This window comes from Anopheles funestus, chromosome 3RL (genome assembly GCF_943734845.2).
Source record: "Anopheles funestus chromosome 3RL, idAnoFuneDA-416_04, whole genome shotgun sequence".
NCBI lineage: Eukaryota > Metazoa > Arthropoda > Insecta > Diptera > Culicidae > Anopheles > Anopheles funestus.
This window is the reverse complement of record NC_064599.1, coordinates 53,426,627-53,453,934: the sequence shown is the minus strand read 5'-3', so window position 1 is coordinate 53,453,934 and position 27,308 is coordinate 53,426,627. Positions and strand designations below refer to the sequence as shown.

The window sequence follows — 27,308 nt, the reverse complement described above, 5'->3', positions numbered from 1 at the left end:
TGGCTCGGAAAAACAAGCAAGGGTGCGGAATTCACCAATGTTTTCCGATGGGTCCGATATGGCGTCGACATGATATGAAAATATATTTTAAGAAAAAATCAGACAAAAGTAAAATATATGTATGTCAAACTAAACCCAAAAGTAATAAAGTTTAAAATGTAACTACTGATGTAATGTACCCTCTTGCTAATTGTAATGCATATTATTCCATTCGGTAGCCAATGCGGAATTGTTATGGTCAACAGCTGGTCAACTCAGGCGACAACCAGTCTGGGTCCTCGATTATCATCTACATTGTGCCATATCGCGCAACCACACGCAGTGAGCAGTCGTACGGTATGGGCTGCAGCAAGGTTTCTAATTGAAAATACAGCTTTGACTGCAAATCGCACCAGATTCTCCACCATCTCCGTCCCATCACAGCAACATTATTGCGCATTGGTACTCGGTGCTGCATTTGCCATCGGAGTAATCTTTTCATTTCTGTCGTTAAATATCTCCGATTCCGTTTCATCAACAGATCTGTGATCTTTGTGATCGTACGCAGGCGAATACAAGATGCAGTATATACATCTTTGAAGCAAGGCGTATGTCTCGTGTTTGTGATGATAACATCATCGCAGTAGTCTTTGTATTGGGTATTAATTTTCTTTTTCCCAACACCAAAGCAATTTTATCCCTTTCAAACTGATGATGAAGTGCACCTACAAATAAAGCGAAATAATCTTAAATTTCATAAAAGAGTACATTAACCGTGTGTCATTGTGAGAGGCAATGCACTTTTTGTGTCCAGCAGCAACCGACAGTGACGAAACAAAGGAAAGGTTCCCCCTGGACTGCCCCTATGACAACCGTCATAACAATCGATCAGAATACTATCCGCTCTTTTTCCACCTTCTGCGCCCGGAGAATGATGTAAAAAAAATTGCAACCAAAAAAAAACCCCCACATAAACAGTGCGGTTTTTGTTTTCGTCTACTGTGTCGTTCCAGTCAGTAGGCGTAGGCTACCGAATGTAACGACGAATTACATCACGATGAGCAAACGCATGAATATAAGGGCATTTACGGTTCTTTTCAACGTGTTGTTAATTTTGTTTGCCAGCTATGCGTGACGAATGACGGTCTTTTCACGTGCGTGCTTTACGACAAAACTTGCCGCTTTCCTAAATGTAAAGCTTCATAATACATATTTTGTATAAGAAAAGTTTTTCTACTAACTTTCGCCCACGCTCTACCAACGTTAACCATTGATTGTGCTTTGGATGAAATTTGAACAGCTGACTGTAGGATGCGACGGACGTTTTCCGCATCTCAGCTTTTGCTCTGTTTCTCTCTCTCCGTCCGTTATGCGTCTCTCAGGCAATCGTTCCTGGATGTTAAACCATCAAGGCTGCTGCTGCTGCTGCTCAAGGATCGATTTTTTGGCTGTCGCCTGCTTCACGATGGATAGAATTTGTTTGTTCGCCTGCACACGATGACTAACACCCGACATGGTTCACCTTTTGCTCACCAACAATCACCTTCGGTGCCATACTGCATCTGCTGAGACCGTGTGTGTACCTTCCGTATAAGGCGTTCCATTTTTGCAAAGGACGATCTGTCCGATGTTCCGCACACTCGTTTAGTTGCTTTGCTCGCTCGTCGTAGGACCTTGAGAAACGGCACCGGAGGAACAAGGGCACACACTCAGTGTAACCTTAATGCCGCCAATGGACAGACCAGATGCCATCCTGCCGCCCATTTTACCTCTACCACATTTTATGCAAAAAAATACACATTTTGAATGATTTACACTCACATCACTAATCGCGAAACTATTGCACTGATCATGTTTGCAGCTTCAACGGCGGTGCCTCATAGATGTGCCTTGCAGGATGTGTGATGAGATTTTTGCGCACAGACACACACAGACGCACACAATTGGATCAATATTCACAACGCCACCCAACCCGTTGTGTGTAACGATCACGCCAATGCTCGTTATTTTCAAAGAATGATGCCACTGTCACACAATCGCACACACTTCGTTTCACGCCAGTCCGTGCATCTCCAGGAAGATGGACAGGAATGGAAAGTGAAACGTACACAAAACAAACAAACAAAAACGCACTTTAACGCGCGAGTTCACCGATGAGTATTGATGCGTTTTGGAAGCGACTAACGAGCGAACGTGTTTGAGCGCGCATGGACAAACTGTGGCGACTGACTGGGAAGGAGCACATTTTTTGCCCGTTCGTTGACGTACGAAAAATCAAAACAGTTTCTAGGGAGAGCGTTTAACACACCAAGTTGAAGGGTTCAATGCAACGCGCAGTTTGTTTCAGCACAGACAGCTATTTTTGCCCGTCGAGCTCCTGGACAATTCTGATTTTGTATTAATAATTTATTTAGTAATGTTGATGTCAGTTACATGATTTATATAACCTACGTTCTACACAATCGTTTCCTTTGCTATTAACTGATAATTATGTAAAATAATCGTGAAAAATACATTGCAATAAATGAACATTCGTGAACATAAATCGTTCATACTGTTTGCAATTGCTTCGTATTCTATTAAATAAGTTACGATGCAATCTTATTCTAGCTGCTGCAAGCTGATTCCAGTTCCTCCAATCGTCGAAGAAGCAAATCCGCGTTCAGACGATGCATACACAGAAACTGACCGTTCAGGAACAGCACCGGAATGTCGTACCGGTAGAGCCGTAGAAACCTTACGTTTTCTTTCCTCGTAATGTCGACCTTCTGTAGTGTGTAACGGCCGGCGAATTGCATCTCGAGCTGTTCCACCAGATCATCGCAAAGCGTACAATTATCATGGGTGTACAGCGTTAGCAGAGGCTTCCCGGCAATTTCACCTACCGTCCCACAATGGGAAGCAACCGGGTTGGCCCTAGGAAAGGAAACATAAAAAGAAACAAAAACCAAAAAAAAAAACAATTTTAGGTTTCAATTTTATTGAATTTAAAAAATCGCTTGTAGCATAGCAAAATATACGTTTCATTTGATGGGCAACTTGTTGTAAGGGGATCGTGTCGCCACCATGTCCGTGGTGAACTATTCTAATAAATGCACTTTCGTTATTGTTTCTCCCACGATCCTCTAAACTGAGTCTTAACAACACTCGAGGTATTTTTTTGTAAGAAATCCCACTCCCCATTGCACTGGAATTGACGGGAAAAGAAATGTTGCTTACAGCTTTTCAATCAGAATCGACGATGCACCACCTCCACCGTTGCAAATCGAGGCACAACCAATCTGTCCCGCTTTGAGGGCGTGTGTCAGATGGGTCACCAAACGGGCACCGGACATTCCGATCGGATGACCGAGCGAAACTGCTCCACCGTGGATGTTTACCTTCTCTGGATCGATGTCAAGCTTGCGCTGATTGGCGACAACTACCAGCGAAAATGCTTCATTAATTTCCCACATTGCCACATCCTCCTTGCGTACGCCCGTCTGTTTCAGCAGCTTCGGCACGGCAAGCGCTGGAGCGATCGGAAAATCGATCGGATCCGTCTCCGCATCGGCAAAACCGACTACCCGTGCCAACGGTTTGCACTTGAAACGTTCCGCAGCTGCGGCCGTCATCAGCACAACGGCCGATGCACCATCGTTCAGCGTTGAAGCATTTCCCGCCGTTACGGTACCATTTTCCCGCTGGAACACGGTCGCCAGCTGTCCGAACTTGTCAAAGTTTACCCGCTTGTACTCTTCGTCCTCCGCCACGACGATATCCGGTTTGCCACGCTTGCCCGCAATGCGCACCGGTGTGATTTCCGCATCGAATGCTTTCGCACTCCAGGCGGCAGCACTGCGCTTGTAGCTGTTAATGGCAAACTCGTCCTGATCCTTGCGCGTAATACCCATCTGTTTGGCTGTGTTTTCCGCACAATTCCCCATATGGAACTTGTTGTATACATCCGTCAGCCCATCGAACACAATGCCATCGATCAGGTTAACGCCACCGTACGGTGTACTGCCACGCTTCAGATAGTATGGCACGTTCGACATCGATTCCATACCGCCGGCTACGATCACTTCCTGCTGGCCAAGCATCAGCGTTTGTGCCCCGAGCATAATGCTCTTCATACCCGACGAACACACCTTATTCACCGTGGTGCAGATGGTCGACTTCGGAAGCCCGGCAAAAATGACAGCCTGGCGGGCTGGTGCCTGTCCCATCCCGGCCGCATTTACATTGCCAATGTACACCTCCTGCACATCCTCCTTGCCAATGCCAGCCTGCTTCACAACCGACTCAACGGCAACGGCACCGAGCTGGGAAGCCGAAAGCGATGACAAGCTGCTCTGGAAGCTTCCAATAGGGGTACGGGTGGCGGCCACGATCACAACATCGTTTCTCTTGCCGGAGGTAGAATAGTAGGCACGTCCTCCGATAGCACGGCTAGCGAACTAGAACAAATGATAACAAACCCCGGTTGGGAAGAAGAAGGTTTGCCGTGAATGATTACATAAATTCGAACTCAAGCTTAAGAAAAACATACAATACTGGTACGTAATTCCTGTGCGCATAGCAACAAAGTATGCTAAAAGTTGGAAAGTATCACCAGAAAACCGGTACTCGTGTACAATCCAACTGCATAACTTACCTGGGCAAGTTTGAGAACCATTTTGTATGCCGATTTTGACGATAATTGTGTACACTGCTTCTTCCAATAGAACCACGGGAACGCTACGACCGCGGGAATTGATTAGGTTAATTTACCCGTCCGCAGATAGTGGTCTGTGCTACCAAGGCGACGTAACTGCACTTCAAACGATGCGGCATTCGTACAATGTGGCAGCAAGGGCTATAGCCAGGGTAGTCAAACTCAACACGCATGTTTTACGAATATTGCGAATTGTTTACTGAAAAGTTTAAATATTATCTTGTAGCGCACAACTATTACAGTTAACAAAAGCAAAACTTTAATATCTGTTTTATTAATTTTTTTCATTAAAAAGTTTGACGTTTCTGCATGATTTTTGGTTGCTATATAGTGGTAGGTACTGTACCAATATGTTAATTTAGTTCACGAAATGTAGGTATTGAATAGAATCATTTGTTCCAAAGCACACTTTTAACCTACTGAAGGAAAGGTTCTGATTTTAGCGGCGTTAGATTTGCGAAACTGGCGCAATTTGCAGAGGGAAATCAAGTCCAATTTCTGTATTGTGTAATTCTACATGTGTGTACCTATGTATGCTGTTGCCTCTTCAATATCGGTATTATCTTCCAGTCACTCGGAACGCTCGATCAAATAAATGTATGCTGGTTATATGTGCAATTACCACGTTCAATTAATTATTATCCACTACTGCCGCACTGTAGCTTTCTGCTTTCTTTCGTATCGTGCTGTAAGCTTATTTCTTTCGTCCACCACGTTCCTTCAGTTGCAGTGCGACCGTTACACCATTCAGTAAATTATAGTAGGCGATGGTGTTGTTATCCTTGAAGAACATACCCTGCAAAAGTGATATAGAACAAGGGAGTTAAACATTTAATATACACTACAAACAACACGTTTCACATACAAACACACTTACATCGTAGAATATTTTCTGCTTCGCAGGTGGCATTCCCGTTTCCGTTTGTACCTTCGCTTTAACCGAGCTGATCGTGTCGGTCAGATTGACCGACAGTGAAAGAACCTGCCCATTTAGCTTCCAATCATTCTTCTCGGTCATGTTAGGGCACTGCACCTGTACAGTGATAGGACCGGTTGCACTGTGACGCTGAAGGAAGACGCTTTCCTCAACCAGATTATCCTCGGTGCGTGACTTTTTACTGGGCGGTTCATCCATCGCCGTTGCGATATCATGACCCACCAGCTGTTGTTGCTGTGCATCTGCCAGGACAGGTGCACCGCCACCAGCTGGCATTTGTGGGGCCGCATGCGGTGCCATCGGCGACACGTACGTACCGACGGCGAACGGTGGCGGTCCCATGGCCATCATCATCATTGGCGGTACCGGTGGAGGAATGGGATGGGGTGGCATTTGGGGCATTCCTTTTTGTGATTGCATTTGAGCAAGCTGTGGATTTTGTTGTTGCTGCTGGTGCTGGTGCTGTTGCTGCTGATGATGATGGTGGTGGTGTTGATGCTGATGATGTTGCTGCTGCTGATGGTGCTGCTGCTGATGGTGTTGTTGCTGCTGCTGATGGTGTTGCTGCTGTTGGTGCTGGTGCTGTTGTTGTTGCTGCTGATGCTGTAGGCTAGACTTGGACGATGTTGACATCGTGCCGGGTATTGGTTTTGGACCAATCTTTTCTTTCTCCTCGTCCGGTATCAATCCCTTCACCTTATGGATCTGATGAATTTGTGCTTCGAGCGTAATATTTGCACGAGCGGCTCGTGTGGCCGCTTCTACGCTCGATGTGTGTCCGTCCCAAGTGACACGATCGTCCTTACGTGGTTCCTCCTCGCCCAATTTCTTACCGATGGCCGCTTCTTCGTCACCGACACCGAAAATATCGGTACGACGTTCTGCAAGCTGCTTCAGGCTAGCCTCGATTGCCGCACCTGGTGCGTACACATTTTCTTGTGCCACCTTCTCGATGTGTTTGTCGCGCTGCTCGACCCAGCGCGGATCTAGCAAACCGATGCGCATATGTTCGGCCACCTTTGCCGCAGGAATCTTTTCACCCGTAATGGGCGAAATGAGATAATCGTCTGCTGCTGCCGGTACCGGCTTCTGCACCTTCTGCGACTGTTTCGGATCGTACTTCTTCACAATGACCTTGTCGTGCGTTGGTGGGGCAACCGGAGCCGGAAGTGATTTAGTGCGATCGCCTTCCTCATCGCCAGAGGTGGACGACTCGTCCATGTCCTGTACCTGGGTATTATCTTTCTGCTGCTTACCGACCAAATTTTCCATCTGCGATAGCTTCACCTGTCCGTTGCCCTCGGTGCCACTGCGATGCGGACCATCGTCACTGTCATCATTGTCCGACTCGATCTGCATCTCGATGTCGTGATCTTCCTCATTCATCCGCTCCTCCATTAGCACACGGGCACCGACCTCGTCCGGTGTTGTTGGTGGAGGAAAATTGCCTGACTCGTACGGTTGATAGTCTACCACCTCTACCACGACAAAGTCGTGCCAATCGATCTGCGCGTACGCGATACGCTCCCTCTCTACTTTCTCTTCCTCCCGGCGAGATTGCATTTCCTGATGCTTCATCCAGTTCGCCCTATACTTTACCTGTTCCAGTACAACGTTCATGCTGCTGCGACCGGGCGCACTTTCCACCTTCAGCTTGTTCATCAAATCCTTCGGCGGCACCAGAATCTTCGTGTACTGTTCGAGCAGCTTGGTGAAATACTGGAATAGCGAATGTTGCGGCCGAAGAAAATCAAACTGACAGTTCCGTTGTTCACGGTTCATGAGGTTAGTCAGAAACAAGCGCCCATTGCGTGCGACAAACTGAGCCGTCAATTTGACGATATCTAAATCGAGCGCCGAAATCGAGGGCGGATCCGCAATGAACTCAAACTCTGGTGGCGGATCTTTCGGAACGAACTGCTGCTCGGTAACGGCTTTCAGAAGCTCCTGCTGCTTCTGTTGCGTGGCACTAGGCACCTGCGCTTTTTGTAAGCCGCCCGATGCTGTCCCTGTTCCCGCGGACGAATTGTCGGTGCGACCTTCACGTATCTCTTGAACCTTGTGCTGATAGTATGCATGGTACGGATCGCCGGGACTAAGAAAGTTGAACTTAGGATTTCCAAGCTCGTTCTGTCGGATACGGCTTTCGAATTCCGGACCGTTACGGGCAACGAAACTAGCCGTCTTGTCGACGATATCTAGCAAAAAATAAGCACATACAGTAAGTGGCATGCTACCACAAATTACCGCACTTTTGGCGCACAAAAGTATACTTACTTCGCACTTCCGGTGGAGGATAAATAATGCCCACTATTGGACCGGAAAGCGTTGGCGCTGGCTTCTCCACGTCGACTTCCTTTTCGGTACCGTTGTTTTGTACTTCAGCCATATTTTACAATATGTTCTGTAAATTGAGACAAATCTGCAGCAAAATACCGTAAAGCCAAGCTTGTTTTTTCGCTACCGTAAACACTGACAGCCAAATGTCAAGTCAGGCGGGGAGAGAGCGAGAGAGTGCTGTCAGATTGAAAAAGAGTGACCAGTGTTGCCAGCAAAGATTAATTATGGCTATCTGATTCGAAACCTTATCTGTTTTTTCGTTGCTACGGTGCAGTAGAGCAAAATGTAAACGAATTTATTTTTGTTTCAGTCAAAACATTCATTTTTTACATATCCTGACAGAACCGCATAATCTTAACGTTTCTTATACAAACATGGCTTCAAGCTAAATTCTTTGATGTTCGTTGCGCCCTTGAATACGGTACGCTCCTTCTTGAAATTAAAGAAATAGAACAAACTGTGCTTTAGGTCCTTATTTTCTAACTTAAACCCACACTTTTTCACATTATTGATAAACATGTTTACGTCGTTGAAGCGCGAAGAAACTTCTGCAATTTTCATGATGCCTCTGAAAATATTTTAACATAAAAACAACTTTACTCCAGCGCTTGGAATAGCTTTCACATTGATTTTGAATCTGGAAATAGACAAATTATCACTTACCCAACTTTAAGAACCCGGTTTGCTTCTAGAAAAAAATCAGCAAGATTAGTGCCCATGAGCGAGAGGCAAAATATGACCACATTCACGAAATTGCTCTCAAGCGGCGTGTTGGCCATATCACAAGCAATAACATCTTCGGTATTGGCTACCAAATCAAGCGAATACACTTTGTTTGGCACAGATGCGGCCAGTTTGGCTTCCCCACATCCAAAGTCAGCTACAATCGTGTTTTTTGGTCTGAAATTTTATAACAATATTAACAATAATGAATCCACTTTGCAAGTGCATGCTAGACATCTTACAGTTTTAGGACGGATTTGATCATACGATTCAGTGGGTTCATTGGCCATTGCTCTACCTGCTGGCGGTAACCTTCGTGGTAAGCTTCAAATGATGCCGGATCTTCTTGAAAAAGTTTCTTGGCTTCTTTGCCCGGTATTTTGTACAGCTGCTCGTTAATGAAACGGAACCGGGACCCTTTTAGACGTTCAGCAAGTTTTTCTCCTAAATTTGTACCTTCTTCCATAGCTCGTCTATGCCTAGAGACAGTTTTGCTAGCGAGTTTTGTACGTTGATTGATGCCATTCGATTTTCCTTTTGATGGTTCGTCTTCTTGTTTCGCGGTTCCTTTTGCCTTCACCGTTTCATTTTGTTTGAACTTTTTGTTCGGTGTTTTATTGCTATTAACAGCTAGAGTTTCATCGTATGTTCTCTTACTACCGTTTAGTTTATTACTTTTCCCATCGGACGAGCCATTAAAAGTATCATTACGCTGTTCGCTGCCGTTTGAGGATTTTTGCAAAAGTACCGACCATCCTTTAGGTTTTTTGCTTTTCTTATTTTGCGGATGGCTGCCGCTTTCTATATTTTGTACTTCTAAGCGGGATTGATCTTTTCTCTGCTTTTTGCCTTCCTGTGGAATAAAAATAGTGAGGACACCGTAGACCAGAGGAATGCGGTTCAATGCAACTGGCTTACCCAGCTCTTAGAGAAACGAAAGTTGGTTCCAACTGTAGGTAGATCAGCTTCCCACTCGCACTCGTTGAACAGTTTACTCATGATGGTTGCTGGCGGTAATGTTGGATCAATGCGACCTAAAGAAGAATGAAGAGATTTGAAAAATCCAACCACGCATTTGATGTAAACAAAGCGCACGTGCTTTGTTTACACGGTACGTACACGAATTTGACAATTAACGAAGGGTAGGAATGTGGCTTGACGTCGCTGGTTATCTCATCATATGTAAGTTTGAATGGGACGTTGAAAAATTCAAGACGTACAAGAGTGTTCTTCATTGAATGCGTTATTTATATGATAATTATTTATGTTAGGGATTCTAAGTAAGTTAAAATTTTGCGTTACAATTAGTAACAAATAATAATTTTGCAAAATAGTTTTCACAGTTGTGGGATTGTCAAATCATACCACACGCACCAACCTCTCTTTGACAATTTACAAAGCATGATAAATACAAAACAAAACAAAACAATAGCATAGTGCTTGATTATAAAATTTTATGATTTCTATATATCAGACATCAGAACAACTTGTGGTCTAGAAATCTACTCAGCATACATCACCTCCGGCCGATTACCATGTACGTATACTATCGTCTTTTATTGTAAGCTGGTTATGTGCAATGAAAGTAATTCTTACTAATTTGAAACGATTGCTCTGCTTCAACAGAACGTGAACTACTTTATTCCGATTCAGATGCTGTGAGTCATTTAAAAAAAAAACAATCTTTTGTAAAATATTCATAATTCATGGCATCTGGAACGGGACAAGGTATACAACAGGTAGAAATGCCATTCTCGCCGGAATACGCTTCTTTGGATACGCGAATTCGTTCTTTTGAAAACTGGAACTATGGCCACGTTCAAGATCCGAAACGTTTGTCAGAAGCTGGTTTCTACTATGGAGGCGTTGAAGATGAGGTGCGACGGAGGTCTCCGGAATTGGCTAGTCATTGATGATCCCTGGCACGAACATGCACGGTGCTTTGCGGGTTGCAATTTTCTGCAACTAGTATTAGGACAGACGTACATTAGCGAGATGCTCTTGAATGGTGCTGCAGTCCTACCCCATGGGGACACTGATTTAGATTTACTACAAGGGTCAACCACTGCTATTGCGGGCGCAACACATTCTCAACAGGAGCAGTGCATCGCGTACGCAAACGTTTCGGATGAGATGACGCATCGTTTAAGAGCAGAAAACAATCGGCTTAGAGAGGAACGTGAATGCAAAATTTGTTTGACACGAGAAGTAGGAGTTGTTTTTTGTCCTTGTGGCCATTTAGGTAAGCAATTATGGTGGTGTTATTTTCACCAATATTTTAACCTTTAAATGTGATATGTTTCGTATATTCACAGTATCATGTGTACAGTGTGCACCGGCTATCTACAACTGTCCTGTGTGTCGTGCCTTAATTACGGGCCGTATTCGTACCTATCTGTCGTAAATATGAAGAACGTGATATATTACAAGTTAAATATGATTTACATACAATCACACCATACATAGAAAAGTTACGAAAATTTTGTTTTCAAATCAAACCATGAAACATACGATTTGATTTTTATACCTAATTTCATATTTCCAACGTGTAGAACAGGGAATTAAAAAACATTTTTTAATGCGCTTTGAGTATGTTGACTGAACGGTTGTTTAGGTGTGTTATTCCAATTGAGTTACAGAAAAGTTCTTTTCAATTTATGTTTTTCCTAAAGATACTAGATAATTAAACAAATAACAAATTTGATAATACGGTCATATAGCTTGTAATGGGTAATTTGGGAATGTAGCATGTTTAGCGCTTGACGAGCCGATCGAAACTACAGAGCAACGCCGATTATCCGTGCTTATCGGGACTCAGCCCCTGCCGGATAAGCGAATAACACGGATGATAGACACAACTCTTTTTATTGATAAATATTAGTGTTTAGTGTTTAATGGGTGAACTTTTTCCTTCTTAAGCAAGATGTTAATTTTCTTATTTGCACTTTGCAAAAGAAATTTGCTCTATTTGGTCGAGCTTGGGCCAATTGTATCATTTCCTATTGAGGTTTTTATTTCTTGCCATCAGCGGTTTGCAGTTAATATGCCAATTCGCCTTTGGAACTGTCATTTCCGAGCCGCACGGATAATGCGACAGCCGGATAAAAGGTACACGGATAATCGGTGCTCGATTGTATATAAAAAAATTCCAAGCAAAAAACTAAAATTTGTGATTCAAATCCCTCGATCGAAGTTGATATATGGAAGAAGTTTAGGCCTTTAAATAAAATGAAGATGAAATCAAACAGAGCTTTAATCGCAACATATTGAAAAACCATCACGCGAAGAATGTACGGACTTTAGGAAAGCAGGATAATTAAAATTAAATTACACAGCGTGTCATTATACAGATTATATTATCAGAAAAATATTGAAAATAAACTTTGTACAGCCATTGTTTTTCCATAGAAAGGAAAAACTAAAACGGATTAAGGTCGTTTAAATAAAGTTCCTTAATTTTATTTACCCGAAGCAGAATTGTACGTCCCGCCCGCAATGATACATTCCGGAAGGTTTTTATTATCTCGTCACTTGACCCATCACTGTCTACATCTGATCCTCTAGAAGTGCCGAGAGCACCAGATCACTACGCACCACATGTTCATTGACTTGAAAGCGACACCATAGATCGGACCGAACTATGGCACACCATGGAGTAGCACGTATTATCAGGGAAGCTGGTAAGGCTGTTGAGCAAGCTGGTATGGATGTGGTGCTGTACAAGGTGAGAGTATCGAACATGTTGTCGGAATCGCTTGAATCTCACCGCGGTTTAAGGCAAGGGGACGGACTCTCCCGTCTGCTGTTTAACATCGCTCTGGAAGGTGATATGAGAAGCGCGGGCTTCGACATCCGGGGCACGATTTTCGTCCGTTCTCTTCAATTTCTCGTCTTCGCGGAAGACATCGACATCGTCGGACGGACATCTGCGGTGGTGTACGACACGTACAACCGACTGAAGCGTGACGAAGATAAAGTACCTGCTTGCCGGAGGTTCTGACCGTGATAGAGCCCGACTCGGAAGCAGAGTATCAGTTGACGACGAAGATCTCGATGTGGTAGAGGAGTTCTGTTACCTTGTGTAATCAGTATTTTCGAAATCCACAGGAGTAACCCTGCTTCGAAAAACGATAAGATCGATAGGACGTGCGGTTACGTTACATTGATACGTGCGGTAGTCCTCTAGGGGTTGAACTACGGATTGAACGTAGTGGCACGAGATTTCAGTGACGATTCGATGGAAGCGATGGATACTAATTTCCAAGTATACGTTATAGCGTCCAATATTAACGCTTAGTAAATAGCAGTACTGAATCGGACCGTACTCTTGTACGGAGTATTGACTATCCGGCCACGGATAAATCAAGTTAAGGAATGTCAGAAATGGCAGGCCAAGAACTCTCCCGATATTGCAGTGCAACATACGAAGTAATTGCTAGGAAAGAATTATTCTTTGTAAATACGTGAATAACTTAAGCGTTTGATTAACAAAAAATTTAATCTATATACACGAAAGCTCATCGAAAAATGCAAACGCATAATCTCATCTAGTTTGTCACTGTGTCACTACGGTGCGATCGATACAGGACTGCAGAAAGAGACAGGGAAGTTGAGCTAGCGTGCGGTAGAGGGCGCCAAAGCGAACGTCAACGATTGGGATCCGAACGATGGCGTTAGGTCGGTCTGCGACCGCATGGAATCCGACCGACCAATAAAGCGGACGAATTTTTAGTTCGTCATACTACGTAGAATAATGAAACTAAAGTGTAAAATAAACTCAATATAAAGTATATTTGATTGATCAAGGCTTTGCGTCTAAAACACGGTTGAATTGAAAGTTTTACCGCCTTTGTTAATGGCTTACTTACCTGCCAATTAGCATTTGCTACATTACATTATACCTATGTGTGATATTTTCTTATCTCTCATTCATGTGGACGTTGGTGTAAGTGTGTCGTTGCAATACATTAGTTTTCCATTTCATTCATTGTTATTGGAAACAAAACATTCAACGTACAAATTTATTGAAATCTAATCAGTTCCGATTCGATAATACAACTAAGTAATATAAAAAACAATTTTCAGTTTATTACAGACCCCATAAGCTTGTGTTTAAGCAATATTCTGTTCACCTTAAAAACTACGTTCTATCTAACTAAAGCTGCTATTATACAGTGTTTTTCATATCACTGAAGAGAAATGACACTAAGGCATCATTTAAGTTTGACATACAAGACTTGAAATGTTAACAACAGCAATGAATTTAATGATCTATTTAAGAGCTTATTACACTGTAAATCGATAAATTCTATCATCGGTTCGGCATCTATCCTTCAAAACAGATATGAAGGATAGATGCTGACCTGAAAATCGGAATTACACATGGTCAATTCGGATTTAGGTTTGACTGGCAAATATCTGACAAAATATTAAAAATCACTGTTTTAAATCGATATTTGGCCAACGGGATCTTCAATGTTTACAGTTCTAAATAGTAATTTCATAACCGCTTTTGATCAAAATAGTATGCAAGCATGTCCAAACTTTGAAATAAGAAAATCACTTCGGTACAAGTGTGTTGTTACGCTAGCAGAAGGCATTTTGTGTCAGAGGATAATATTGGCAGATAGAAACCAAAATCAGTTGACAGTATTTTCCCTAGTGTAATAAGCCTTTTATAGATATTCATATGGTGGCACTCCTGTAAATTATATATTTTGTTTATGCATTGATTTGGCGACCGTTATAAATACACAAAATTTTAAATTTTTAAGTGCATACTATACTTACTATACTTAGCCCAGTATAGAATGACTGTTGTAACGAGAATAATAAAACTGAACATCCAGAATGTATCCCATGTAGTTCACAAATATCTTAAAGATATGGAAATTCAAGATAATCCAAATAAAAAAGGAAGAGCCCATGAAAAAAAGGGGAAGTAACTACTGATTATGAAGAGCTGAATTGATGAAGATTGCTCATTAAGCTTAAAAGCATTTCGGAAGCATTTCGGTGCAAGTTTGTATATCGACAGTAAGGAACCATCTGAAATACCCTAAGTCCAGAATATATCACGGTATCACTAAGATAGATGACGGAGTGCCTAGATTTGTGGCCCCCACAGTCTGGAATCCTCCACCTTGTCTTTGACTGTGAAGAGAAACCTAATCCGGACAAAATAATAGCAAAACTCAGAGCAATAAAAACAGGAGATACTCAAAAGATTTGCAATGAAGTAGAATTATTGACAGCAAAGTTAAAATTCATTTACCTAGAACAAGGAATCCCAGAAAAAGTTGCAAATGACATGATTGTGAAAAAGGGAATAGATATACTAAAGGAAAAGATTCAATCTGGACTTGACAGGTGACTCAACAAATGAAATCAAAGTGTTACATGGCGACCGTGATTCCAATCGGTAATCTACGGATGGAAAAAGTGTCTCATCGAGTGAATCTATTAAATTGACTCACTAAGTGTGTCAGTCTTAGTGTGACTAAGTGTGCGTAATGTGAACAATGGCAGTGCAAAATACAACTTTGCGTTTAATAGACGAATTACTTCAGTTCCTAGTTGAGTTTCCGGAACCTACAGTGACAGCAATTTATGAGGAAAGAATTCACGAGCTTGTGCACGAAGCGATAACATTCAGAAACGCGAACATAAACAATGCGGTAATGATCAGTGGTCTACGCCAAGTTTTGGTGCGATGGATGGATTTCCTAAACAGTGAAAGTGAGCACATCCGGAGCCTCAGATGGTTTAAAGGTGAAGTGGAAGAATAAAGAAAAAGAAAAATACCAGACGTGATAGACAGTTTAATCATCTAAGAATCACGGTATAAAAGAAAAAAATGCAAGTGAAAGCTTCAGTTATACTTAGGTATAAAGTGCGGAAGCGACAGTGTTTTTCAATTTTCGCCTAATAACTGATTACTAGCGATGTTAAAGAATCATCGCACGAAAGCACAAATGCACATCGCGAAAATAACACAATGAAGCAAATAAACAAGTGAACAAAATTTTAAAATCTGTGGAAGGCGAGACCACGGATCACAAATGGTGACCGGCGGGATCCCAAGAGGCAGGAGCCTCCAACGTGGAAGACATCGATCAGGAACCCCACGAAGAGCACCCAATAAGAAGAAAACAACCGGAAACCTGACACCGGAAGATGAATTGCAGAAACCACACCCGCAAGTGAAACAGTAATTACTAATCAATGCAAAATACACAGGTATGTCAAAGCTAATAGAATTAGTTCGAAAATTACAATATATCTGAAGAAGATATCTGATGCAAAATAGAAAAAAAGAATTGATAAATACATCATTAGAAAACTTAGTCAAGAAAACAAAGAACAAAAGGAACAAAAATGACTAATTTTGACTTTGAAACAGCTGCAGCGCTAGTACCCATCTACGATGGATCAGCTGAATTGTTTAGCACCTTCGAAGATGCCTCTAAGTTACTGTTCGAGTTGAACGAACAACACGAAGAAATGCTAGTAAAATTTTTAAGAACTAGACTAACAAGGAAAGCAAGAATAGGATTACCAACATCGATAACAACATTCAAAGAACTATTGGATGATATAAAATTAAGGTGTGAAGAGAAACCTAATCCAGACAAAATAATAGCAAAACTCAGAGCAATAAAAACAGGAGATACTCAAAAGATTTGCAATGAAGTAGAATTATTGACAGCAAAGTTAAAATTAATTTACCTACAACAAGGAATCCCAGAAAAAGTTGCAAATGACATGATTGTGAAAAAGGGAATAGATATACTAAAGGAAAAGATTCAATCTGGACTTGACAGGTGACTCAACAAATGAAATCAAAGTGTTACATGACAATGGATCAACTTCTGGTTACTGTATTTCTAAATAATTGTTTGTTCGCTTCCGAAAGTCTAGGATTGCAGAGTGATAGGATAATCAATTGCAAGAACAGCACTCAATACAACCAGGTGCAGCTGTTACCATTAGCGAATTGGGCGGTAGCGTGTGAGGGTGTGTTCCAGCCTCCGTATGGGACATCACTCCTGGGAGTCAAACTGACAGCTAGTTCAGGCCGGACTGTTAATAACTTATTGGCATACAACGGGAATTACTTCTTAGATAGGCTCATCTTGGGACACAATTATCGGGTACAACGAGAGTCGTCGGTCAGTGTTACTAGTACTTTCTTTCATAAGAACAAATATTTACAGGCACTGGGTAAGGAAGAGGACCGAACGGGCCAAAAGGTAACACAGGTCAACACGTTCAGTCTCAAACCTGGTAATACGGTAATGGCTACCTCTGAGCGGACTGCGGACTAATCTTTTTCCTTACGGTTTCTTTCTCTGGTGTTCACCCTTCGGCAGCGGTGTTGAACTCGGTCGCTCAGAATCACAAAACTCGCTCATCAGCCTGTATAGGTACGCGGTCCTACTGGACAATAACTGTATTTACGTTATAAGAATCGTTCATCTACATAGACCGGAATGGAAAAGTATGTACGAATACGTGAATGGTTTTAACAGTAATGTAAACACCGATTGAATCCATTTTCATCCATATTTTTAGCGCAAAACGACCGAAGGTAACAGTCAAGATGATCGATGAGAAGTGTATATTAGTTCCAACGAAACCCCAAAAAAAGGCAAGCATTTTGGTTTTGTCATCATATAATAATACTTGTTCCGCAATATTATAACGTTCATCTGCGCATTGAGGATGAAGTTCTGCATGTTAACATTAACTGGAGTCCTACGGCAACATTTCAATATTTCGGCTTTGATCGTGTCAATATATTGCACTGGTTGCTGTCTGATTTGTATAAACATATACAGTTGATCCCCGCAGTACGCTATACTCGATATACGCGATTTCGCAGTACGCGATTTTTTGAAAAATGACAGTTCATTGCGTTTATCGTTGTGGTTTAAACTCTTGATAGTTTGCTTTGTCATTTTCGTTGATATTTTGCAGTACAATTTTTCTCTGCTTCGATAGAATGAAGTTTTTAACACGCAGTTTTAAACAGTCGTTAAAGGCCAAGCGGACAAAATCATCATGTTCTCCTGCTTTGGCAAGTTTTGTTGTTAGTTAGGCAGAACGAGAAAGCAGTACGATTTTGTCCACATGGCTGCAACGGCCTAAATTTCCAGAAAATTTTCACTTGTTTTCACAATCACTACACGTTGGTTCTTGTTTCTTTGGGCTGCGCTTTAATCTCGAAGCGATAAATATGGAATCAAATTATAAAAATAGTCGGAAGAAGTGTGCTATAACAATGTCAGAAAAGTTGGAAATGATCAAGTTGTTTGAAAAAGGAAAAAGTTATGCAGCAATAGCCCGGCAAATAAAACGACCACAATCAACAGTGCGGACCATCATCCAACGCAAAGATAATTTACTGAATTTTGCGAAAGGAGATTCAATGGCCACTCGGAAACGTAATGAGATAATAGAAGAAATGGAACGCTTGTTAGTGATTTGGATAGAAGATTTGTTAAATAAGCGAATTCCTCTCAGTTTACAAATTATCCAAACTAAGGCAAAATCTTTGTATCAAGATATAGAAAGCTCCACTGGAATTACGGAATGTACTGTAAACTCTTTCAAAGCCAGTTCGGGATGGTTCAACAGATTTAAAAATCGTACTAACCTAAAGAACATGAAGATGCATGGTGAGGCTGGAAGTGCAGATGAAGAAGCAGCAGAAAACTTTCCTGGCTTGTTGGAAAAGATAATAGTAGAAAAGGGGTTTCTTCCGGAACAGATTATAAATGTTGATGAAACTGCACTTTTTTGGAAAAAGATGCCCACAAAAAGTTATGTTTTCGGCAATATGATACCAATACCTGGAATAAAATTAAATAAGGAAAGAATTACCATCATGGTTGGAAGTAACATGACGGGTGATTTAAAATTAAAACCCTTGGCAGTATACCATTCACAAAAACCAAGAGCATTTAAGCATGTTCAAGTTCAGTCCTTGCCAGTGGTTTGGAAATCCAACAAAAAAGCATGGGTGACTCGTTCCATTTTCAATGAATGGTTTCTTCAAAACTTTGTACCAGAGGTAGAAAAGTATTGTAGAGATAAAGGCATTCCATTTAAGATCCTTTTGTTAGTTGATAATGCTCCAGGCCATCCAATAGAGCTCAACGAACTGCACCCTAATGTTGAAGTCGTTTTCCTGCCACCTAGAACTACATCATTGTTACAGCCTATGGACCAGGGAGTAATTGCAACATTAAAATCGTACTATCTTCGCAGAACATTCACTCGCATTCTTCATACAATAGAGCAAAATCCAACATTCAACATAACTGATGCCTGGAAAAATTACGACATTCTTTCTGCCATACGTAACATATCTGCTGCATGGCATGAGGTTAAATCGAGTACCATTAATGAGTGTTGGAAAAAAATATGCCCTGCTTTTTTTACACATGATACGACATCAACTGATGAAGATGAACAAATTCAACTTCTAATAGAAGAATGTGTGTCTGCAGCTAATGTGTTACCATTGGAAATAGATGCTGAAGATATACGCCAATTTATCTTTTTACAAGAAGAACCTCTAACGAACAATGAGCTAATTGAAGCAGATACTTTAGAAGTATTGGATGAATACAACGAGGAGTACGACGAAGAAGATCTAGAACCTATTCAAAAAAGATTCAGCTCAAAAAGATTGGAGGCTGCTTTCGAAAACATAGAGAAAGCATTATCTGAATTTCAAGCGATGGATGAAGACGAAGAAAGGTCCGCGAATGTAAGCGATCGAGTTAGAAAGGAAATAGCGGTTTACAAAAATATTTATAATGACAAGAAAGTCATCAAAAGACAGTTATCAATGGACAGTTTTGTACAAAAATTGTAATGTTTTCATCATATATAATGAAACATTTGTGAATCAAATATACCGGATTATGAATTCTTAATTGAATGTGTTTTTAGTTTACAATTTTTATTATATGAACATATTTTGATTTATGGTTACGATTAGACGCTATACGTGTGAAACGAACACCTAGCTTGACTTGTTTACATAGTTTATTCGAACCCCATGTGCATGTTTATATTTCGACTCTTCAATTTTAAGTATAAACGATATGTCAGAGGGAATCCGCAATACGCGAAAACTCGATATACGCTATAGCGTTCGGTCCCAAACATTAGCGTACTGCGGGGATCTACTGTACACCATATTATAAGTTTTTGTATATTTTCAGATTCACAACCTCGTGCTGCAAACTTAGTTATGCACTAACAGTTATTATAACAGATGGCACCTAATAGAACTCCACAATCCAGCAAAAGCACTTCTGTTGCTGTTCAGCAGATATCAGCAAAAGGTAAGAAGTTGTTTTGTAATACCGCTAATGCAGCGATAATGTTTTCGTATTTAATGCCTATTTTAGGCAAACAGATCGCACCCCAAGAAAGAGATCGCCAAGTGCATTCGATTGGTATTCAAACGGATACTTCTGGTGAAACATGTTTGGGAGAAATATTAAAAACACTTAACGAGATCCAACGAGAACAAAAAGTTACAAACAAAGACACACAGAGCTAGATACAGAGATTACAAAGAGCTAGATTTACTGGCGGATAGAATTGCTAATAAGCTTGACGTTGTGCGAGCAAATAGCTTTGAATTCGACCCCATTGGATGTAAAGAGGTATTGGACGATTTTGAACAAAAACTGTTTGGGCAAGAATTCACAAACAGAATACGCCAATTTTTAGATGCCCGTCTGCCAACTGAAAGCATTATAGATTAATCTATAGTTAGTCCTTAGCGGCTAGCGAGCTATAGACACCTTCACACGTTCTCCGGAGAATGGACTTTTTTGCTTGTTGTCGATTTCTTCCCTTCATCTCCCCCACGGTTCGATCTGTTCGGTTTGTCCAACGACCAATATTATTCCTTCTTCCCTTTCTCCCTACATTTTGGTTCCTCGATCCGCATCACGGCATAAAGTGTAGCCAAGTCTGTCGGAAACCTAGCAACGCGATAGTGCTCCGAGCTCCGATCAAAACGAATTAAATATAATTCATATTTGGATCGTCATCGCGACGCAACAGCAAGCAGGTCAACAGCTCTGGAGCAGCTCGAGGAAAAGATAGCTGCAGGAAGAAGTACAAATGGTATAAGATAAAGATGTATTTCTTTTAATTCATTCCATAACACGACTTATATTTGGGTTACAGTTATTCCATATCATGAACACATAGATGCTGTGTCGATAGCTCATGCTTCACAAGAACCCTGCACACCATGTCGATGAAGCAACATTGGAATCAATCGAAACAACGGACGATTCTGAAAACGAGAAGTCGTTGTGGGCTATTTACCTGAAAACTCTGAAAATGAGTTGATGAACGTAGAACGCACAGAGGGGTATTGTGTAGAAACCGCATTACGTCATTGGGCAATAACCACGAATCAAACGTATGAATCTATTGGTGATGTTATGGACATCATATGAAACGTTAGTTTATGCAAGTTCCCGAAAGCTGCTAAAACTCTTTTAAAGACAAATACAAATGCCTCTAAGAAAATTGTGACGATAAACGGAACCCAGTATTGGTATCATGGTATAAGACAGTGTCTGCTGAATAACCTAAGGTGTGTAGGCAACAAAAATTGTTTTAAACATTATTTACGTAAAAATTGTTTTGATTTTCATTTCCATTTACATCGATACAGTGCGATGCATTCGTTTAGCCGCATTTGAAAATACTAGCCGTTTGCATTTTGAGTCAGTACCAAAATTCTTGTAGTGTATGTTTATGGTAGGGACATGCACTTACGTGTTTACAAACATGTTTTGACAACTTCAGCATTTGACAGTTGGAGGTAAATGAAGTTTAGTCGTTGTTTACTCTTTCTAAGCCGGTGCATTCGTTGAGTCGCAGTAGATAATTATTTCTTTTGAGCTTGAATTAATAACTTCTTTGCTAAGATCGTGTTACATGTATATTAAAGTAAGTCTTCTCTTTGTGTTTCAGCGCAATTCTGTTATCTACATGTCATTGATAATGTGTTTTTTAGACATGGGCCGAGCAAAACGATTGAACGCGGTCGAAATGGGAAAAGTCCAGGTTTTGCATGATGCTGGTACATCTAATCGTGAAATTGCACGGACTATCGACAGGTCAGAGAAGGTTGTGCGAAATTATTTAAAAAATCCCAAAAAATAGGCTGTGAAAGCACGTACCAAAGGGAATACCAAGCTGACTGCCAGAGACAAAGGACTAATTCGGCACGAAGCAACCCAACATCACTTGAGTTGTCGCCAGATCATTACTAAATTAGATCTCCCAGTGCACAAAACAACCGTTAGTCGCGTACTTAATGGGTCTGCACACATAAAATGGACCAAACCGAAGCTTAAACCCAAACTAACAAATCAGCATAAAGCCAATCGACTGGAGTTTGCGCAGAAACACATGCACTGGGCAAAAGAATGGCACCACGTGATTTTTTCTGATGAGAAAAAGTATAATTTAGATGGTCCTGATTGCTACAGCCATTAATGGCATGATTTAAGGAATCCAGAGGCGATTCGTTCGAAAAGAAATTTTGGAGGCGGAACTGTTATGGTTTGGGGTGCATTTTCAAGCCATGCAAAGCTTGCAATCTACTGGATATCTACAAAAATGAACTCCAATACAGGGTTTATCATGCCAGTTAGCGATGCGTGAAGTATATTTCCTTGTGCATGAGTTGTATTTCTGTTTCGGTGAAGCATTTCACTTTCAATCAAATGTAGTTCCGTTCCTTTTAAATGATTTTCAACACGTCGCTGCTCGAATCGCTGTAGCTTTTTCACCGGGATTGATACTGGATCTGACACATGCCCCAGACCGAATGAGTTTATATTAGTATGTTGAAAAATCGATTGCAACATGTTTATCTTTTTTTCTTGGAATACATTGAAAGAAGTATTCGATCATTGGATGAAAACATTGACGACAAGAATCAAGCGGGAAAGGAAACAATACAATACAATGTATAGAAGGCGGCTTTTTCAAAGAAATGAAAACACGTTGCAACCGCATAATCTGTGAGCTGATTTGAGTTACCATACACAGTGATTAATTTTTGTGCTGCAACCGTACCAAGTGATGAATTTGTATGCTCCAACCGTAGATAAGTGACTATTTGGTAAAAGGTATGTGCGAGATGTATACATAATTCATGGAATATAGATATGTTCTTTAACTTTGTTTATCGGTTCCAGCTATGGCAGACAGCAACGTTGAAGAAATTGTTCCGGAGAATCTGAATTCGGTAGATGTAGGAGTTCCAGGAAATGCTGGTTTGTTTGATGATTTCAATTTATGGAAAACAAAATGATTTTATTTTGTTTTAAATCATTTTTAGTTACGGCGGGCAGGCTAAATGTTTCGGAAGATGTAGGAGTTCCGGAAGATGCATATGCGTGTTGCGATACGGTGGACAATATCTCAGAAGACATTGCATCGGATTTGTTGAATGTTTCGAGAGATGTAGGAGTTCCGGAAGATGCGGATGCGTGTTCCGATACAGATGTAGATGTTTTCGTCGAAGTAATTACGCCTAGTACATCGCAGTCTCATCGGAAACATAGAACCACCAGTGATGAGGATCGTGAGCGGGTTATCACTGCCTATGAAAATGGCTACACAGCTACAATGATAGCCGATATGCTTTCAATAAACCGTTCAACGGTTTACAGCATTTTGAAGAAATTTTGGAAGACCGGAGAAGTGGAAGCAAAGAAACGAGGAGGTATTAAACCCAAAAAACTCACAAGTGCGGCAATAAGTGACATACAAAAATGGATTGATGAAGACTGCTCCATTTCGCTAAAAAAACTCGGAGAAAAAATATTGGAAAGTCATGGCATCCAAGTGAGTGCAGCTACCATCGCTAGGGAGATAAAAAAATTTAATTATTCTTTTAAAAGAGTAAAACTTTTGCCTGAACGACGCAACAACCCAAATACGCTGGGTATACGCAAAGAATACGCATTGTCGTTCAACCGAATTTCTCAACGCCTTCCACAAGCGGCCGTAGTTTTTATCGACGAAGTAGGCTTCAATATAAGCATGCGGACGTCAATGGGCCGTTCTTTAGTTGGAACAGCAGCCACTAAAGTTGTTCCACAGATACGTACCAGAAATGTTTCGATTGTGTGTGCAATGAATCGTGGCGGTATTTTGCATTACATATCGAAAAAAAGGGCCATTAATCAGGGAGTGTTTGCTGAATTTGTCAAAGAACTTAATACTAATATGAATGGGCACAACGTTGGACATCAACCTATCCTGATCATGGACAACGTTGCCTTTCATAAATGCACCACGGTGCGAGAAACAATCGTTGCAGAAGGATTTGATGTAATGTATCTACCACCATATTCACCCTTTCTCAATCCGATTGAGAACTTATTTAGTAAATGGAAGAACATTGTTAGAAGGGCCAATCCACAAAATGAAACGGAGTTAATGACAGCTATTGAACAAGCTGCTAGTCTTATCACGGCGGAAGATTGTGACGGGTACTTTTGTAACATGTTCCACTACATAGAGAGGTGCATATTGGGAGAGGAGATTAATGATTAGGTAATCTATTATTATTATTATTAATGTAATCTATTAACATTTTGTTCTATTTAGTGTTCATGTTGAAAATTGGATGTTTTATTTTTTTGTTCCATAATATGTTTAATAAATTTCATGAATTGATATGTTAAATGCACCGTAAAGATTCAGTTTTGTCGGATCTGTAAGTTGTAAGTTTAAGATTTTATTGCGTTTTACAATGCAATTGATTGGAATTCAAACACTTATCGAAACATATCTAATGATTCTAAACAATACTTTCAGTAGATGCCGTATTACATAAATCATCAGAAGGAAGTCGCTTAATAAGTACTATCTGGTGAATAATTTGCATGATAATAAATTCAACGTAGATTGTTAAAGTCGAGTGTATGAGTATGGTTCTACATTTGAGTGGAAATGATGTGATTAGGTTGGAATGGCGACTCGTATCCTCTACATAGCTATCTATCTGCTATAGATTAATAACAGAGATTGAACGATGCATAGAATATGCATTTCATGACGGGGAAAACGTATCAATCACGCCGGCAAAACGAACGGACGCTTTTGAATATGTACTGTATCCGTGCTAAAAGGATCTTCTTTATGCCAGGAGCAACGAAGAAGATTGTGTGCATTTCGCCTAAGACTTGCGCCTTGACTCGCACTCGAATGAGGAAGATCTAGGACATCAAAGGTGTAAACTGATCGTTTCAATGAATACGAAATCACTTTAAAAATTGACGAATAAAAATGTTGTGAACAACAGCACCGTTTTGTGCTGCTTTGGTTATTTACCTTAACAAACATTCCGTTTAGAGCATGTGTCAAATCGAATTCGGACGCTGTGTAAACAAACCAGCTTTGATAATGGATTTATAAAATCTTTACATATTCCTAATGAATAGACGGTGGCACTAAATTTGCATTGCAAAAATTAATTTGATACTTGCTTTACGTTCCATAACATATTATGGACCGTTTTAGTGAGTTCTAAGCTCTAACAGGATTTTTAATCTTAGCCCTAGGATATGTTTTCGAAATGTTAAGGATTGATCTATTTATCTATTTTTATGTATTACCCAACACATAATCTGATATCGGGTTAAAATTGCATGACATAAAGAAGCTGAACCTCCACCTTTTCCAAAATAATATGACTTTGTTGATAAACTACTCGTAAAAACATTTAATATAATTTTAAAATTATGGTTCGAATGTTGGTCACATCCAGCATCAATCCCGGTGAAAAAGCTACAGCGATTCGAGCAGCGACGTGTTGAAAATCATTTAAAAGGAACGGAACTACATTTGATTGAAAGTGAAATGCTTCACCGAAACAGAAATACAACTCATGCACAAGGAAATATACTTCACGCATCGCTAACTGGCATGATAAACCCTGTAACTACTGCGAGCTCTTGGAAGATATTTTAATTCCTCATTTGGAGGAGCACTTGGACAATTTGCCTGTTTTCCAACAGGATAATGCCTCTATTCATGTGTCGAACTATTCTAAGGCGAGGTTTGAGCATAAAGAAATAACCGTTCTTGAATGGCCAGCATGTAGTCCGGATTGCAATCCTATTGAGAATCTTTGGGGCATAATGGCGTCAAAGGTTTACGCAAATGGACGGCTCCAATGTCGCATTAAATTTAACGACCATAACAAATATCATATTTTTATTATACTCTGTAAAGGCTCAATGGCATGGCCATTGATTATTGGTCGTGATTTATTAAATAAATTTGATATTCATCTCACGCAAGTGAAATTTAAATACAATAAACCACAATTATTAAATTTAAATAATAAACCAAACCTTCCTACTCTAAACTCACGCACATTTTCACTACTCCAACATATCGGTATTTTGAAACAAGATAACACAAAAAAGAAAGAACAGGTTGCACCTTTGGACGAAAGTTTTGCAGAACTTTGTGCGATTAATATAGATGAGAAGGAAGAACCACATATTAATTACAATCTTGCAAAGGAACAAATAGCTACACTTAAAAAAACAATAGATGCTAATTATTTTCACATTCCATCAGACCAAATTAAGTTTCCTGACCATAGTATGAAAATAAATCTAATTCATGACACGCCAGTATATTGCAAACCACGACGCCTCAAATTTTGACTTGTATTCTTATTTTTCGAGGGTGCGGCTAAACGAATGCAACACCCTTTGTACGATTTTTTGTTATTTAAACTTCCTAAAGCTCACTAAAGTTGATACTATTTATTTTATAACTTCAGTTTGAAAAGGTAAAAAACTCATAGAAAGGTTCCTTTGAATAGGATTTCATTTAATTGAGAAACCTATCAATATGACGGTGCGGCTAAACGAATGCATCGTACTGTATTAAGCTGGGTGCGTCTTCCAAGTTACAGCTTAATGTTTCCATAGATGGATTACCTATTTTTAGAAGCAGCCATCTTCAGTTTTGGCCAATATTGATATGTTTACATAATGTACCAGACGCCCCAGTGATGACTGTTGCGATTTACAGCGGATCCAAAAAACCAGGAAATACGTATCGAGTAATTCCTCCAGCCCTTCGTAGATGAAATGAATTTGCTTACGACAAATGGAATAACCATAAACAGCAGACCATTAAACGTGGAATTACGAGTGATTATAGCTGATTCACCTGCTTGGACATACATTAAAGGCAAAATAACAACTTTATTTATTTTATTGAACCTAATACAAATTTTCCATGAGGTGTTGCTGGTTTCAACTTTCGACATGGCTGTTTGAAGTGCACAGCGGTAGGAAAAGGGTTTAAAAGGAGAACTGCATTTCCTACCCGCAGTGCACCAGATTGAACAGATCAAGGTGCGGCGACCCTGGCGTCCCCTAGTAGGTAATCTGTGTACCAGAATAAAAATGTTAAGTGGGAATTGTGGACCAGGACAGTAATATCCTGAGTAGGATAAATACAGATTCGGCACGCTGCACCAACGGTGTATAAGCCGAGGGTTTATCGCAATTATTGTTCTTGCATAGTTCTACTCGTCCC

At 40.6% G+C, this 27,308-nt stretch overlaps 7 protein-coding genes across 7 annotated transcripts in view; 2 read left to right on the top strand and 5 right to left on the bottom strand.

The window, feature by feature from the left end:
• Window positions 1–2,372: 2,372 nt before the first annotated feature.
• On the bottom strand, window positions 2,373–2,921 carry LOC125771650 (glutaredoxin-like protein C5orf63 homolog; the record flags this gene model as incomplete). Its single annotated transcript, XM_049442474.1, has 1 exon — window positions 2,373–2,921. A coding segment is annotated over one exon (336 nt), but the record flags the coding sequence as incomplete, so codon positions are not given.
• A 21-nt stretch (window positions 2,922–2,942) lies between these two features.
• On the bottom strand, window positions 2,943–4,797 carry LOC125771648 (acetyl-CoA acetyltransferase, mitochondrial). The gene is made up of 2 exons (XM_049442472.1): window positions 4,616–4,797; window positions 2,943–4,418 (listed from the first exon to the last, which is right to left on the bottom strand). Exons 1-2 carry the CDS (start codon window positions 4,634–4,636, stop codon window positions 3,195–3,197), a joined length of 1,245 nt encoding a protein of 414 aa, XP_049298429.1. The 5' UTR covers window positions 4,637–4,797; the 3' UTR covers window positions 2,943–3,194.
• Window positions 4,798–4,921: 124 nt separating this feature from the next.
• LOC125771647 (splicing factor 3A subunit 1) lies at window positions 4,922–8,111 on the bottom strand. The gene is made up of 3 exons (XM_049442471.1): window positions 7,890–8,111; window positions 5,553–7,810; window positions 4,922–5,471 (listed from the first exon to the last, which is right to left on the bottom strand). The coding sequence occupies exons 1-3, from the start codon at window positions 7,999–8,001 to the stop codon at window positions 5,370–5,372; spliced, it is 2,472 nt and encodes an 823-aa protein (XP_049298428.1). The 5' UTR covers window positions 8,002–8,111; the 3' UTR covers window positions 4,922–5,369.
• Window positions 8,112–8,192: 81 nt separating this feature from the next.
• Window positions 8,193–9,783, bottom strand: LOC125771649 (ribosomal RNA-processing protein 8). Its single transcript, XM_049442473.1, has 4 exons — window positions 9,594–9,783; window positions 8,918–9,528; window positions 8,616–8,852; window positions 8,193–8,520 (listed from the first exon to the last, which is right to left on the bottom strand). Exons 1-4 carry the CDS (start codon window positions 9,672–9,674, stop codon window positions 8,307–8,309), a joined length of 1,143 nt encoding a protein of 380 aa, XP_049298430.1. The 5' UTR covers window positions 9,675–9,783; the 3' UTR covers window positions 8,193–8,306.
• Window positions 9,784–10,109: 326 nt separating this feature from the next.
• LOC125770856 (death-associated inhibitor of apoptosis 2-like) lies at window positions 10,110–12,088 on the top strand. The gene is given in 4 exon segments (XM_049440892.1): window positions 10,110–10,212; window positions 10,302–10,551; window positions 10,553–10,917; window positions 10,991–12,088. Coding segments are annotated over 3 exon segments (624 nt in total). The 5' UTR covers window positions 10,110–10,212; window positions 10,302–10,381; the 3' UTR covers window positions 11,080–12,088.
• A 5,405-nt stretch (window positions 12,089–17,493) lies between these two features.
• LOC125770853 (tigger transposable element-derived protein 1-like) lies at window positions 17,494–19,621 on the top strand. Its single transcript, XM_049440887.1, has one exon. The coding sequence runs from the start codon at window positions 17,914–17,916 to the stop codon at window positions 19,558–19,560; it is 1,647 nt and encodes a 548-aa protein (XP_049296844.1). The 5' UTR covers window positions 17,494–17,913; the 3' UTR covers window positions 19,561–19,621.
• The window catches only part of LOC125770854 (GDP-Man:Man(3)GlcNAc(2)-PP-Dol alpha-1,2-mannosyltransferase), a 39,238-nt gene continuing 30,352 nt past the window's right edge, over window positions 18,423–27,308 (bottom strand). The window contains exon 4 of the transcript XR_007419249.1: window positions 18,423–18,529. The gene's annotated coding sequence lies outside the window, so the exon portion shown is untranslated. The remainder of the gene's footprint in view (window positions 18,530–27,308) is intronic.